The 17,265-nt window shown below is 36.1% G+C and overlaps 2 protein-coding genes across 2 annotated transcripts in view; one reads left to right on the top strand and one right to left on the bottom strand.

Annotated features, from left to right (window-relative positions):
- Positions 1–17,265, bottom strand: part of LOC112593085 (zinc finger protein castor homolog 1) — an 85,046-nt gene that overhangs the window by 5,705 nt on the left and 62,076 nt on the right. The window contains 11 exon segments of the mRNA XM_025337344.1: positions 3,333–3,505; positions 3,913–4,005; positions 4,108–4,200; positions 4,326–4,456; positions 4,614–4,846; positions 5,437–5,718; positions 5,844–5,976; positions 6,408–7,209; positions 7,320–7,536; positions 7,612–7,810; positions 7,897–8,158. Coding sequence (XP_025193129.1) covers positions 3,333–3,505; positions 3,913–4,005; positions 4,108–4,200; positions 4,326–4,456; positions 4,614–4,846; positions 5,437–5,718; positions 5,844–5,976; positions 6,408–7,209; positions 7,320–7,536; positions 7,612–7,810; positions 7,897–8,158 — 2,618 coding nt within the window.
- LOC112593086 (outer dense fiber protein 3B-like) lies at positions 1,447–3,129 on the top strand. Its single transcript, XM_025337345.1, has 2 exons — positions 1,447–1,898; positions 2,773–3,129. The coding sequence occupies exons 1-2, from the start codon at positions 1,518–1,520 to the stop codon at positions 3,127–3,129; spliced, it is 738 nt and encodes a 245-aa protein (XP_025193130.1). The 5' UTR covers positions 1,447–1,517.

The raw sequence follows: 17,265 nt of genomic DNA on the forward strand, positions 1-17,265 counted from the left end.
TATAATAATCGAAAAACGATCAGAAACAATGACAATTATATCGTTATCACTATTGAACATTTTACGAACGAGTTAATATTATTATGCATATGCATGTATGAATATAGAATATAATATGTGATGTGGTGGTGGCGATAGTGATAACTGCGGCGGCGGTAGTAGCAGCGACTTGTTGCCCGGCCGTTAGAAATCGGGCGATGCGTGACAACACACAAAACCCTGGGAAAACGACGGCGGCGGAAATCATTAGCTGAGCGATTCGGCGGGAGCCAAAGGGGAAATACGCTCATAGTTTTTTAATCGTTTTTTTTCCGTTTCCGAAAAAATTAACACCCGGAAAAGGAACGAGTGGTGCGAAAAAAAAATAAAATAAATGAAACGGCTACGAACGCGGTCCGTGCACGTAATTGTGCCAGCGTCGTCAATCATTTAACTCTTTCGTTACGCGTGTCATTCGCGATTGCATATGTTCAACGAAAAAAATGTATTTATATTATATAAAAACGTAATGCGCACCCTGCGCATATTTTCCCGGGGACTCGACGACAATAATTATCGCAACTTGTACGTGTAGAATGTATATACATGGCCGGAACGAAAATCGAAAGAAGTGAAAAAACGAAAAGGGGTGAGCGCCGCGGAAACCGATGACATTGATGCTGATCGATTATCGATTTTCTCGGAGTGGCGGCGGCGGAGTTACACGCGGCGGGTAAAAAATAATAATGATAATAATAAAACCGAGCCGGGTGCGTTTTTTCTCCATAATATTCGCCTTTTGTCGTCGCATCATTAATCATCTTTTCGGAAGCGATTCCGCACGATCGATTAAAACCACTACTACTACTGCTACTACTACCATTACTATTACTACTACCTACTCGTTTCTTTTAAAAAAATGATTTTTCCCTTCTTTTATTTCCTTGAAAAACAGTTTTTTTTACAGAAAAAGTTTTTTTCTTTTTTTTAATGTGCTTGAAATTCTCACGAGATTGTTATTTTCGTTATTGTTAACGAAGTTGTTGATGCGAAATTCAAGACACGTAACCAGATACCCTCCGTTTCTTTACAAATATTGAGTGTTTTTTTTTTTCACGCCATCATCAATTTTAATCAGCAAGGAGTTGATAGTGTGAAATGTGCGCGCACTTAAATTGATTAGAAATGAAACCGTTTAATGTGCCCCGTATTGCCATTTATATTTTAAAGACTGAATAATTCCGGCAGGATAATTTTTTACGCATCGTTGTTGAAATATAATATCATAATAATAATATTGTGTAGTACCTATATAGATATAGTATGTACAAAAAATGTTCGGTTTTGTAAATTTTAGTTTCCACGCCGACGGCGCCTGGCACGGCGTGTTTATAATATGTACACAATATTTATGATTCATAATAATAAATTACCTATACATAATAACATTATCTCATATACGCCCATATTAAATTAGAGCGAGTTGCGCTTGAACTTTTCTACCGGAAATAAAATTGCCAGACCACCGGGTCGTCGTCATGAAAAAGTGTCCGGCATATATGGACCGCAAGGTGTTCGAATTCGGGATGGAAGACGCGGGTCCGGGACCGGCAGCCTACGGGACCCGGACGACGGTGGGCCGGTTGAATCGGTTGCCCACCGTGGCCGATGCGCCGTCGTGCTCGATGCACAAGAAACTGGACTTGAACAACGAGACGGACGGGCCAGGGCCGGTAGTGTACAATCTGGCGCGGCTGACGTGCCGTGGCCGGGCGGTGGCGCCACAGTACAGCATGGCCAAAAAACTGCCCGTGGACGACGACGTGGATAATCCGGGACCCGCGGCGTACATGCCCAGAGTCCCGGTCAAGAAGGGGCCTGTGCCCAAGATGCTGTTTCCGCTAATCGACCCGGATCCCGTAACGTCCACAATATTATTATTATTTTAAATTAAACCACCATCCGGATAATTTTATATTACACGCATCCGCATAAGTTCCTATTTTTTCAAAACGATTCCAATTCACGAAAAAGTACTTTTCAAATTGTAGCGGTCCCGAACTGGGCGTTTTATGATATAAATAATATATCTATAAATTATAATATGGTCTCATCTAGAGGTTTAAAACTCGCGGTCTGATTAATTTTTGGCGACTGATCAAAATATTTCCCTTTTTTAATTCTAAGTTTTTAAATAATTAATAAAAGCATATTGTTAAGAATTCTTTTTTTAAATTTTTTTTTTTTTTTTAATATAAATATTTAAAATTTAAATTTATAAATTATGTACCTATACGATTTTCGCATTAAAGATATCTTTTACTAAACAAATTATTTTATTTTGAAGAAATATTTTGATTGAAATCGTAAATCGAATTTTCTACATTAGTACGTATGTTATAGAATACATATTATGGTAAATGTTTTTATTAAGATATACTATATACTCGTAGTTTACGAATTTTAGTCGCTCGAAAATTAAATGAATTATATTCTTGAATAAAAAATAAACTCAAAAATATGTCAGGTTTTTTTTCTATAATGTACCGTGTCAGTGAAAAATTATTTTTAAATTATTAATATGTTCATATATTTTAAATATATAAACGATTAACTGGTTGTGTTCGTTTAAATACATTTTAATTTGTTTGATCAATCGTGCGTTTAGCCTTGCATAATTTAATATTATACGTTGGTAATTAAATTTCTCAGTTATATTTTAAATATATATATTTGACCATTTAAGTATAAAGTGTAAGGTTATCATTATGTGGGTATGTACGTTTGTTTAAGAGAGCCGCTAACCCTGGGTCCAATGTTTACAAGTTGCCGTCAACATTGTCGCGTAAAACAATTACGCTGGCCAAGAAAATCGACGAAATCGTAGACATCAAATCGCCCGGACCGGTGTATCAAACGGTGCCTTTGAACAAATACAAAAGCAAAGCGCCCCAATATAGTTTGGCAAAGAAATTCGAAGACCCTTTGTTGACCAACGAGATCAAGGGTCAATCGCCGAGTCCGCAGGCGTACAATCCCACGCTTAAATATAAGTACAAAGTTATGCCGAAGTTTTCATTCGGGATGCGTCGCCCCGATAAATTTCCACCACTTGTGGTGTGTGGTGACGATGTAAAAATAATAAAATGAATGGTTTTTAACTATATTTTACTTAACAACCTCGTGAATTATTTTTTGTTTGCCACTTTAATTTTACACCTACTTCGAAATTCGATAATCACTATAGTGCTATCGTACTGATAAATCTATAGATATCGTCACGTTTTACGATCAATAAAATAAAATCCTCGTGAAAAATTATACAATTAATTAATTTTTATATCTGTATTTACCTGATTGCATGCGTTACAGTGGTAATGTTCTTTTCGTTTGAGCTTGCAGAAGGCACGACTACAGGGTTGTTCGGGTCCGTACTTCTCATGTCGTTCTAAACTCATCCACTCTGGCAAAACCTGAATAGTCACGACCGGTTCGATACTCAAACTGGAATCTGTTTTCGGTTTTTCTAAATAATGCATAAACAATATTCCTGTTAATATTTATTACTATAGTTATAACTTATATTTTTTACTGTACAAATAATTAAATCTACATTAGCAATTTAATACAAGACTATGATAAATAAAAATCAATACATTAGATAATTAATAACAAAAATTGCGTGGTGTACAATGAAGTCCTTCGACTATATAATACATGTATATGTATATTTATAGTGTAACGATAATAATAAGACGTGTAAAACGGTCGATCACTTCCACCGAAAAAAGCAAAGCTTATAAATTGTAATACTATATGTGTATAATGTACATATATCATATATAATATAATTAATTTATACAAATACAAAAAAAAAAAATAAAATAAAAAAATAATAATAATAACTATAATAATCATTTCTGCATGACCCACCTGTCAGGGTTGCAGGGTCTGAAAAATTTGGAGAGGAACTCTTAGCGTTCGATAGGCCGCTCATAGGGTAGAAAGTGCCCGAAGCCTTCACCACTTTGAAAAAGACAGAAAAAAAAAAACGATCAAGACAAAAAATACTACACTAAGACAATTCGTTTAAAACAGATAAAAATGCAAATAAAATAAAACACTTACCCGTTGTCGATCGTTGGCTCGTAGCTGAATCAGACGGCGAAGGGGTAGCTTGTGGCCTCGCCGGTGACAAGATTTCTTCTTTGATTTGAGTTTCTGTGACAGACCACGGGCGAGATATATCATTATATGATTTTAGATGTTTTATTTTTATTATTTCGTAATAATACTGGTGAAGGAATTTATCTTACGATATTATTGAACGTTTAATGCAAACTTACCTAATTTCTCGGAAATCTGCAAACCAGCGGTGGCCTGATGCTGTAATAAATGTTGAGCCATCTGAGTGTATCTGGTGAACGAGTAACCGCATCCAGCTCTCACACAGTGAAAATGCTTGTTGATCGTATTGCTGCAAAAATATAGAAACGGAACATGAAATAAGATAACGAACGGTTTGTATAACGTATAATATTATGTATTATTGTCATATCAAATGCAGTGACTCGGAATAATAATTTAATTTTTCCAGCCGTCATGCAGTATAATTATTATATTATTACACTCACTTAGCGCACGTCTCTAGGCGGCAGTCGACCGATCGGTCGAAGAACAAAAATCCCTCCATGATGGTGACGTTGTCATGGAAATGCGTGGAATGGGCTTGTAATTCTTCGTCGTTGTCTGTGGCAAAAAAGCATCGGGGCCGGCGACAGTGGTAATGCAGCGCGACGCCTTCGCTGGTGTACTTACAGAGATTGTCCGGACAACCGTAACGATATTCCTCGAAACAGTGTTGTTCCTGAAAATGAACACAAACACATGTTTTATAAATCTCGGTCAATAAAGCGATATTTGAAAAAAAAAATGTTACATTATTGTGAGTTGTGACGTTTTATTTATACATACATGTCATATTATAAAATTGCGATTTCCCCCGTTGTGGTTATAATAAGACGATACAAGAATTAAAAAAATAGAAACCTAACATTGTAGCAAACATTTTTTTCGATATTTCACCGAAAAAGGCATAATTATTATCAAATTTAACGTACACTTTTTGACATATAAATAAATTACGTTTTTATTATTTCTCACGAACATTTTAATTTGGTCGAGTGTTTTTAAAATATAAATACATATATATATTGTTTTTCGCGTTTTACGATAAAATAAAATCGTCGGAGAACGTAGTCGTTACGCGACGCCCCACTCGAACCCCTAAATATGCTATTAAAAGACAACCCCAACCCTCGCACCGAAAATCAGATATAAAAACCTATCTATTAAAACCACATGTAGGTGCACACGACATGACAATGGCATTAAAATAATATGATATGTACACATATCACGTGTCGTCGTTTTTGTTGACGTCGCGGTGTGTCTTACCAGCGTGGTCTGGGTGGGTACTTCCGCATCTTCCGACTGTTGTGACTGTCCCGACGACTGCGAGGGCTTGGGCAATTTGAAACTGGTGAATATGGCCTGCGGGGAATCGCCGGTGGACCCACTCGCGTAGTCGTTCCACACTTCGATCACTCGGTTCTTCGGCGGTCGGCCTCGCTTCCTCCTGAACAGAGCGTCTAACGAATTGTATTGACCGTACGGTAAGTCGTGGCTTTTGATGTGTTCGCCGCGCTCGGACGGCAGTACCGCCTCGTAACATCCTTCCTGCAAAACGTACGCGTCTCGTGTTATATTATTGACACTACTACACTACGTGGACACGGTGGCGTATTGTGTGCGCGTGTTTTGACGAGTGATTCATGTCGTTAAAATGGTCACTGCGTACTTACCAAAACGCAATGAAAATGTTGTTCCTTGGTGCACGTGTCCTGACAGTAGGCCGGCCCTCCAGGGTAAAAACTCTCGTTGATCCGTTCCTGGGTGTCGTGATTTCGAGCGTGTGTTTCGGCAGCGTCTTGAGTCCTGTAGACGAGAAAAAAAACACAAACGTTTAGACTATAACAATTATTAGTAACTCATATATTATAAACATTTCAGGCGTTAAAATCTATCTAGTATTAGTCTCGGCTCTGCACTACCTGACTGATAAAATACAATCGCTGGTAAAACGATCGTTACACTTCCTGTTCAATCAAAAGTATTGAAACATTGTTTTTAGTATGGTATATATTTATTTTTCTTATCATATTATTTTCTTTTTAATTTTTTTTTTTTTTATAAATTATGATTTTGGCATTTCAATTGCACGCGAATAATATTCGATATGAGTAAATTTGAATAAATCGTACGCGCATTTAAATACTTTCATATTTATAGTATTTTGAAAACGTTTTCAATGCAGGCATCTTTTTATATTTCCGGATTGTCGCCTACGCGATGTTAACGCAACTCACTTGACGGGCGATTCGCAGTTGGGTTCTTTGCAGTGGAAATGGTCGGTGTCAGACATCGCGCAACCAGAACCGCCGGTGCACGTGTTCGGTTTGAACCGGGTCAGGTATCTGGGCCACATCTCCACGTCTTCGGGCGACCCGCCGTCCGCGGCGCCGGTGGACGAGTTGTCCGTGAAGAACCCGTGGCCACCGCTCATCTTGGACTGGGCCCGCGGCGTGGACGACAGTGGCGACATGGGACCGCCGCCGCCGTCACTCGAGCTGTTGCTGTAGCTGGCCGTGTCGCCGGCCTGCGCGGCGAGCGCGGACAGCGAGGCCAGCGAGTTGGCCTGCTGGTGGAGGAACTGCAGCGAGCTGCTGGGCGAGATGGACAACTCGTTCATTTGCGAATCCCCCGCGGCCGCCGCACCGTGGGCGACACGTCTCCCGTCCCACGGGACCCATTCGTCGTCGCTGACCTGGTCCGGCGGGTTGCCGATGCCAACGCCGCCGCCGCCGCCGACCACGACGCCGCCGACGACACCACCGCCGCCACTTCCAGCCATGTTCAACACGGCCTGCTGGGCCAGTTTGAACTTTCGGTACGCGATTTCGCTGTCCTTGCGCTCGTGCTTCCGCTTGTGGCTCAGCAGCTGTCCGCTGGAGTGCAGGACGTAGTTGCATCCGTCCCGCACGCAGTGGATGTGATTGCACACCTGCGAAAACCGGCAGTTGGAAAAACCACACGGATCCGGTTTCATGAACTTCTTGAACCCGTCTCTCGCCAACTGTTCGTCCTTGATGTGATAGGTCTTGTGTTTTTCTGGAAAAATAACAACATAATAAATCATTTATTATGTATAATTATACGATACGATTGTGATTGATTTTCGATCGTATCATAATATAAATTTTGCCTCGCCCACGACTCACCCATGTCAGCTTTGTTTTTGAACGTAAACTGACAGTGATCACGCCTGCAGTGAAAATGAGTAGTCCTCTGACCGTAGAACGCGCAGTACGGTGTCCGACATTCTTCCGTGGCTCTAAGCCTCTGGAACCCTTCTTGTATTATGGCTGAATCTTTTCTGTGATAGTTTGCGTGCATCTGCACGTCGGACGTGCTTATATAGACTTTATCACAGGTACCCTGCGAAAAAAAATTACGATAATGTAAATAATTGTGGACGTAATAACAATTTATTCAAAAGTTTCTACGACTCACTTGAATGCAATGATAATGTGTTTGCTTGCGGTTGTGACTGCATCCCTGATATCTATCTGAACAGTCGTCACTTGGCGAGTACCTCATGAAACCGTGTTGTAAGCTCTCGTCCCTCTTTTTGTGCCATTTGAAGTGTCTAATCATTTCTTCTTTTTTGACGAACACTCTTGAGTTGCAGTCAAGACAATGGAAGTGCTCTCTACGAAAACAAAACAAATAACAATAGTATTATACTATCACGCATTGCACTTCGATCTAGTCGCTCTAAAGAAGTCGTCGCCGTACCTATAGTTCAAATCTCTGCATCGGGCTGATCCACATTCTTGACAGCTACTAAACCTCCTCACGTAACGCGAGTAATCGCCACTGGTCGGTGTTGAGCATCCGCTACCTCCACCACTGCCGCCAACGTTGGACGATGCCCCTTGCAATACCATGGTAACGTTATTGAGGGCCGAAGCGATCGAAGAAACTCCGGTCGTCTGAGATTCAGTTCTAGTAGTCGTCAGTGCCAACGGACTCAGAGATCGTTTTGATATTCCGTTATCTGTGGATAAAAAGTAAAATGAAATTTAAAAATATATACAACACAATGTAATGTGTACGACTATAATATATTATATATTGTTTATATGTATTAAAACACGCGACTTATAAGTCATCTTAGGCCGGGTGTCGGGTTACCCGTTCGGTTCTCAGCAAGGTCATGAGAAAAATGAGCGAATTTTTCAAATCCTCTATAAAGAATCCGTATATTGCGAAAACAAAACAATAACGACAATACGAGAAGCCACCGGATAGGGTTAAATCATTGTGTTCACGGTAACCCGAGCTGTCCGTGTCACCTCATTTTACCCCGAAAAAAACCTTTCTTTGTACGCATGTAATACAAAAATATATAATAACAGTACATAATATAAAGTTGCAGAATGGTTTTTTGTGGAAAAAAAAATATAAGGTGGCAGACACGTAACCCGATGCTGAGCGAAAGGGGTGACACACGCAACCGGGAGAGACGTGCCGGACTGTTTTCCCATAATTACGTATACCTACTTGCAGTGGTCCAGGTGCGCGTGGAAACGAAATAATAAATCCTTCGTGAGTGAGACCAACCCTTTCGACAAAAAAAGAAAAAAAGGTCACCGTCTTTTTGTGAAAAAAAGAGACCGCGAATACAATGAAACATGTGATGTTTAAAAAAGGGAAATTTATCAAAAAGGGAATCGCGCTACATTGTGTTATATATTATATTTTTTAAGGAGTTTATACTGTCGGTTTCGTAAGATTATTATTTTATTTTTTTTTTTATTTTATTAATATATATATATATATATGCGACGTTATTTTTTTGCTCTATACCGATTCCCAGCATTAATTTTAATAAATCCGGTAAACAACGACCGCGGTAGCTTTTTTATACAACGGTCGATGACTTAACAACGTCACTGCAACTGTCATATTATAATTTGATACGCCCAAAACAGTTTTCTAATTGCCACCATGCAAAAGAAGTTACCTACGTGATAACAATCATTATTAATACTCGCGTGTATTATTATAATATTTTTGTATTTGATTTTCCCGGTTTGTCATTGCGCGATCGTATCGAGTGACGTCAAGGAAATCACGTGGGGCAAGACACACGCACTCAACTAGACCAAACCCTGAGACTAAACGTGCATAATATAATAATAATAATAATAATATAAAAGCGTTATTGTGCGCGCGCGGTGCATGATGCTCGGCAGTTGCAAGTCATTCCTTGTATACACAATCGTATAGGTACGAACGTCTTATGCTGCACACTGCCCTTGACACGGATAGTGGTTTACGAGTTAAGAAAAAAAAAATAAACAAATAAATAAACGAAAAAAAGGCAATAATTTTAAATAATATTTGTAAGTGATGTAGGTGTACGTGTTATATGTAAGCTGTTTACACACATTATTTATTTTTTTTTTTGAATCTGAAAAATTCATTTTTTATAATATTATATATCACGATTTTTCGAGGATTTTCCGACGACCCATGCATTAAGATAAAGTTTTAATCTTCGCAACTCATGCTCAGCGCGTCGCTCAGAATTAATGCAAAGAATTAAAATTTATAAAAATAAATACTCGTCGACCAACGAAATATTTCGTAATCTTTGGCGTATCGCAACGTCGATTAACAGTTAACAATATTGTCCTATTTATTTTTGCTCACGACTGCCACCGAGCACCCATTCAAGCTCGATTCAGCCGTTTTCCCCTTTTATTTCACTAACAGTCCATATTGTGCGCGAAATTGAAAACTTATCAGATTCGGTTTGAATACGCATGTTCGGATCGACTCTCTCATATCTGGCCGCAAGACGACACAACGCAAATTAAAAAAAAGAAAGAAAGAAACGAAAAAAGAATTTTATAATGAACATAGTTTTATTGTTCTAATGAAAACTATTGATCTCCAAGTAAACCAGGTATTATTATTTTTTTTTTTACATTATCGAACTTTAAACTTTTTAGCCATTGTTCGAGTACCTATTGTACAACTGACTGGAACAAAATAATAATAATAATAATAATAATAATAAAAAAGTTTAAACGCACAGGCCTCGTAGACGTTTCACAAAAACTCAATCACCATGGTAACCGATTATTGTTGATATTATTGGAAATTCTTTCTTCTTATTTTTATTTATTTATTTTTTACTCCTATCCACTCTCTCGACTTCTGAACATTTCTCTCCTTCCCACCCCCTGTACATGCCTTACGTCCCTCTTCGACTTTAAAATTGATTATCCTGCGAATTCGTCTTTCCACTTATATATATTTTATATAATATATATAAATATATAAAGTATACTAACACAAGCCGGATTCAATAATACAAATCGGTTTAGTCTGTCGGTACTTCGGTAATATTTTTTTTTCACAAGGAAACAAAAACAAAACGCCCGTCGTTTTCGCAAAATTCCGGTTGCCACGTTGCTATTATAGTCGTCCATCACATTCGGAGTGCTGCAGGATCGTGTGCGCTCGTAGACAAATCACGGAGGTTTGCTGCAACCGTTATGGCTTCGCGAATATAGGAATATATAATAAAATAAGATAATTTATAGTGATATACCTAGTATTAAAACACGAGTTAAACGATATATCCATAAATGAAGTATTATTGAAATTAAACTTTACGTACATAATATACCTGCTTAACATTAATTTTAATATTAAAGTCGATTGCAGTGTACTCGTATAAGTAGTTCTCAAAAAAAAAAAATATCATACATGATATAATATGATATAAAAGCATATTTATATATTTTATTATTATCATAGTTGTAACTTGTAATATATTTTTCGTATTAGTTTATATGTGTAGTACGTGTGCAACTAGCTTTCGTCGAACGTTTTTTTTTTTTTTTTTTTAACTCACTTTATTTATATTATATTATGTACGCGAATTGTGCGTTTTTTTTTAACCGTTGCTGTCCGCCCGTCTTCGCCCCTATGTATTACGTATACACTCACACACACGTACAAAATTTCTCGCGTATCATTTTTCCCGTGGGTGTACAGAAAATTACTTCGGGCACAAATCCATTTAGTATCGGTGTCACCTGCGACACACACACACACACGCGCCGCGCGCGCGCACGCACACATAAAAAATACATATTCTGTCTCATAATTCATCGGATGCGCGTTATAAAGGGATGGCTTAACAAAAAAAAAAAAAATGAAAAATACCATTTTTACCACTATGTATATACGGATTTCACGGATAAACACTATGTTTTTTTTTACGTCCTTTTACAGAAAATTTAAAAATGATGATGAAAAGACACGATAATGGTATTTGAATTGTACGAAACGTGTCTTAAAGACATATATGAGGTCATGACGAAGCATAAACCGAAACGCTTATAGAGGTGTGGGCACGACTCCTCCATATATATGTATATATATTTATATATATTGTATACATATGCAGTATATATGTTGCATGCGAGATTTAGTAGGGGAATGAAATAAAAAGAAATCGTTTTATTTTATTTTACTTTTGTATATATATTTTTCTCAACCAGTAGGTATTATACACTAAAAAAGAACATGTGGGTAAAATAAATATTAACAAAAAATATCTATGTATGCGGCAGCCACGGCCGCCGGAGGTATTTTGTACGCAGTGAAATCTGTGATATTTTTTCGACGTGATTAATGAGCATCCGTTATCTATTCAGTGCCAGAAACAACGAGGAAAACATTTTTTTTCTATTTATCTCTTTCCACCTCCCTTTTAGCTTTTCACCACCCGCGTTCGCGACTTAATGATTTCTTTCGGGCTTAAGCTCATGTACACTGTGTTTTTTTTTTTTTGCAAGTACCTACACTTTTAATACGTATATGGTATATATATACATATATTGTAACCACAATTTATATTGTTGTAATTCGGATTACTATTGGCATTTTTTCTCCATTGCACGTTGCACGCGAGATGATCGAATTACAGTATCGCACATTTTATAACCGCGGTAAGTAGGTATACCTTTTCGTTGCAACCGAGACTGTTTTTTTTCCATTTTTCGTCGGTTTATATCGTGTGTGGTTTTACATACATTTTATTTGACCAGTGCGTCACGGTTCGCGCACCCGTAAGATTAAGCAAAAAAGTAGAAATAAACATTGATATGATAGAATGAAAGAAAAAAATGTATAAAAAAAATATATAATAAACCAACAATGGGAAGAAATGCGAATACAATATTATGCAATCCGATCGTTGTTGCATGATCTAGATCCGAATGATAGTTTTACCCACATGTATAATATTATATATTATATTTAATATGTAGGCACAGCCATCGCGACTGTTTGGATAATAGATGTAAATAATATTTTATATTATTATTATGTTTCGTAACGGATTTTTCTGTTCATTTTTTACAGATTAGTGAAATATCTGTAAACAAATTTTATATGACGAAACGCATAAACGCTGCCAAGGTGTAAAGTTTTCATTTTATAATACATTTGACGCATGGCGCGCGTATGATAGATGGTAATGTTTCGATTTTTTTGTATCATTATCGACGGAGTATAAATTATATTATATCGCTTGCCAATATATTATATTATGATATTTTTGAGCTGCATTGACTTTCAATAATGATTTGGAAAGAAAAAAAAATCGTATTTAATAAAAGTAATGCTCGAGCTAACGCTATCGCAGCGTTTGATTTATTTTATAAGTCAAATTAACAAATACCATTGTGTTTTTTTATTTGTTTTATTTTTTTAGTATAAACAGATTTGTGTTAACACGTATTTTTTTTTTCACTCGCAGGTATACCCTGTGGCGCTAAGGCCGACAACGGTCGAAAGACCAGTATAAATACATTAGTTTTTATTACGAGTTATTTATCGTCGATTCGTCGTCAGGCGAGAATTATGTTTTAAAAACTAGTGACAAATTATTATTATTATCATTATTATGTTATTATTATACACCGGGAGTCTAACGATATTTGGTCATTTACCCATAGGCATAATATATTATATATAAATGGGAAGCGTGTATACAGCGGTTACAGCAGTATTATTATTATTATTATTACTAATGTAATCAGTGTCGGGATCGCCCACTAATATTACTACTATAGTCGGTATAACGACAATAATTATTATTATTTGAAAATTGATGCGACAACACGTCTTTTATATTATTAACACCCGGTTTAGTTCGGTGTACTGGTATACAAGACGATAATAATAATTTTAATACGAACGCGTCCAATTTATTATCAATAAAAGACATCACATCCATTTGTTTTACATATCGTTGTTTTTAGTTTTTATACGATTTGGTTGATCCGGGAGCATTTAATACACAGAAACAATAATACGTTGTCTTACCGACAATATTTCACACGCACGCCGATTTATTATTTTAGTAAAATATTCGCCGTAACCGTAACCGGATTCAACTCACATGTACCTACACATTTAATAATAATATAATATACGTGTATAGTATATACTATTACCTACATATATGTTGTATGCGGATATATATTATATATGTCGTGCGAGGTTACCCCCTTTACGGAAATAATTCTAGCTGCACCCCACATGTAAGCAGTATCTATATGGGTACATAATTTAATATAATATATTATAACGGAGCGCGAAATTCTCTAATCCCGTATCCGATTTCTGTTTACGTAACAAGCAGGGTCGCGCCATTTTGCGTATTATAACAATTTTTTAATTTCTTTCTGCGAGGCGCTAGTGAAACGCACCACTGCTACTGCTACTGTTGACGACGACAAAACGGTCGTCCTTAATCCTTTCCACAAATTAAATAACGTATACAATATAATATAGGTGTACACCGTGGCGGGGTTCCCCCGAAGCTGACGGCGGTGGCGACGACGACGACGACGTGTATGGGGAAACGGGAGGGACCGGTTTTATTTTTTCTGTTCGTTTCGACCTTTTTATAAAAAACCGACCCCCTAATATATATATATATATATACGTATATGATTAAATAATATAAAATCACTCTTCATAATACTCGTCATAACCCTTTTTTTTTTTCATTTCATACGTTTTCTACTAACCTAACCTATATAAAGATACGCATTTTATAGGGCAAAACAGACAAATACACACGCGTGTGTACGTACTGCAGGAATACAATATTTTTTTTCTGAAGGGGTTGCGAACCACCTGGACCTAAACATCACAATATGTGTTGTAGGCATGTACGTGAGCTTTTTTTTTCTTCCCCCTTTTTGCTCTTTGTCGTCTTTCCGAACACCCGCGTCATAATACATTTATATACGACATTGGCTATGTATAACACTCCCACGTCATGTTGAAAAATGAAAATTGTAGGAACACAATATTCCGTAAAAAAATAAATTCAACACATGCATGTATAATATAATTAATATGACACGATATTATATAAAATATATTGCATGATTACTATTAGCGTGGACGGAATGCAGAATGCTCGTCCGGCGAAATTGAATCCTATAAGAAATATTCGATATAGTAGCGATTTATGTATATGGCGATCATTATTACGTCGAGCACGCATTCGTGTATAGGGATTATTATTATTATTATTATTATTATACATGTCCAAAACAGAGAAATCCGCGAGCTCGAATATTTTTGTATTCAATGGAGTGTTGGTGAATGTAACGCGATTTTGGTGCCGTACATAATATAATATAATATTATTCTGTTCATTAAGAATCTGAAACAATTGCGATATTTCCATTCGACGACGAAGACAGTTTACGGTGCTGCACTCGTCGTCTTACAGAGGTATTTGTTTTTTCATCACTTTATTAAAATCATACATTATAATGGCACACCTGTATTCACTGATGATAAAATACAATTACGCGAAATTTACGTTTTATTTCTCCGCGCTATATTTTTGGACTACATTTTGACGCATTTTCATAATTGCAACAGTGAAATCGGATCGGATACGTCACAGTAATGACGAATTTTGAATTTTTATTTTTTTGTTCAGTTGCGATAATACGTCATAATTCCTAACGGCTAGTAAGACAAAAACGTGAATTTATATCTGTGTTGCGAAAAAATTGAATAAAAAAAAAAAAAAAAAATCATGACAGCGACAAACTGTGCAGAAAGGTTGTCGGAGGGAGAGGGACGCACGCGCATTCTTCGTTGTCTGGTCACAAACCGTGACATTTTCAGCGCCGCCGTCGTATACATTATTGATGAGTGAAAAATAAATAGGTATGATACCTATCACAGTCGCGGACAAATAATAATAATTAAGAAAACGACAATGTTATGAACGTATAATATAGTATATACATCACGGCAAGATACACTTAGTTATAAATATGATATTATGTACACATCGTACTATAATCTATTTGGTTGTGTATATATTTAATATTTATATTATATAATAATATGCACACGTCCGGACGGGTGCGTTATATTAATAATTTATTGTTAAAACGTAAACACAGCCGGAATTTTGAATTGAAATAAAATTATTTTCTTCTAGACTAATAATTTAATGTTTATCGAACAATGCGCTTAAAATATGTTGGTAGTAGGTTTGTACTTATAATCGTTAACGCACACACATAAAAAAAAAAAAAAAATATACAATTTTAACCCCCTGCTTCTCCACGATGAGGTTAATTCGTTTACGGGAAACGGATGTGTAGACTGTCGAGAGTGATAATTTGCATTTTGGATATAGAACTCATGCCCGCTACGTGTATATGTATACATATTACATATGATATTAAGCACGTCGACCTTATAATTTATATATATATAAATAATATAAAATGTATACACGTGTAAACTGGAAATGTATTTCGACGTGTAAATAATCGAAATATGACATTTTACGTTTTACATAATTTTGCATAAGTAATTCGAAAACTTCTCGCGTACGTGTACGTATATAAATATATACACATATACACATACAAGTACACTTCATAACGCGCACACAATATAATATTTAATAATAATATACCTTAACAAAATGTTTATGACTGTTGAAAAAATAAATAATAAAATAACCAACATAAAGGACGTATACGATAGAAATTTCCCGAAAACTTGAGCCGTCGTGCAAAGAGTATACCATTATAACATTATATTTAATATCATAATAGCCTTTAATTTCAAATAGCGTTCTTAATATTATTTCATCGTTATGTTAATATATTATATTGTTCTTGAGTTTTCGACGAAACCGACTTATTGTTATTATTATTTTTTACGTTTGTGGGTTTTGCAACACATTAATGTTTAATTGACAATACAATATTTCAATATGGTTTTCGGAACGGAAAAATAAATGTAATCGTTATTACTATTATGATTGTTATTATTGATTCGGATGAAAAAATCGAAATGAAGAGAAATGTAAATTTTTTCCGTTCAACTCGCACACGTTGCGGTCAGAAATGGATCAATGGATCAGTCATTATCTAATATTATATAGTTAAAATATCTTATAATGTGCACCAACTACCAATCAATATTTGGTACACTTATAAGTATTTTTTAACAGAAATTAATATTTTCACTTTTATAACAATAATAATAACAATTAATGTAAATTACAATATATTATTATTCTGCAGTTTGATGACGGTCATCTATATTACAGAAATTATTTATTACAGTCAATAGAATTCCCCACTATTTTCACAAATATTATTGTTGTTATTTTACACAAAAATGACTAAAGAGCTGGTGATGGAGAAATAAAATTATTATTATTAAAAGTATCAACTAACGAACACGACAAATGGTGCGCGCGGCGGATGAACGAAATATGTTTTTCTATAGATCAGCCTTGAATAGCCCGCACGATATTATTATTATATTATCTCCACGTATAATAAGTATTTTACACTCGCTACTTCAATTGAAATATCATTACACAATAATTGGGCAATCATCTCAGTGCGGGCGTTATGTGTACGTGGCAAATTTTAAAAACTTGAAATTTTTTTAAATTAATTTAACGCGTTGTTTTGTGTTTACCTCATACCTGTGCGATATATTTATTATACAGTTATCGTCGTATAGATTTTCTCTTTTACGACCAAAACGAGATCGGAATCACCGGCG

Source organism: Melanaphis sacchari, unplaced genomic scaffold (assembly GCF_002803265.2).
Source record: "Melanaphis sacchari strain LSU unplaced genomic scaffold, SCAv2.0 Contig1_pilon_pilon, whole genome shotgun sequence".
Classification (NCBI taxonomy): Eukaryota; Metazoa; Arthropoda; class Insecta; order Hemiptera; family Aphididae; genus Melanaphis; species Melanaphis sacchari.

Excerpts from the sequence above, each read along its gene's own strand:
- LOC112593086 (XM_025337345.1), top strand. The coding sequence starts at position 1,518 with ATGAAAAAGTGTCCGGCATATATGGACCGCAAGGTGTTCGAATTCGGG. Across the intron at positions 1,899-2,772 it reads CGCTAATCGACCCGGATCCC|AGAGCCGCTAACCCTGGGTC; the intron begins GTAACGTCCACA and ends CGTTTGTTTAAG.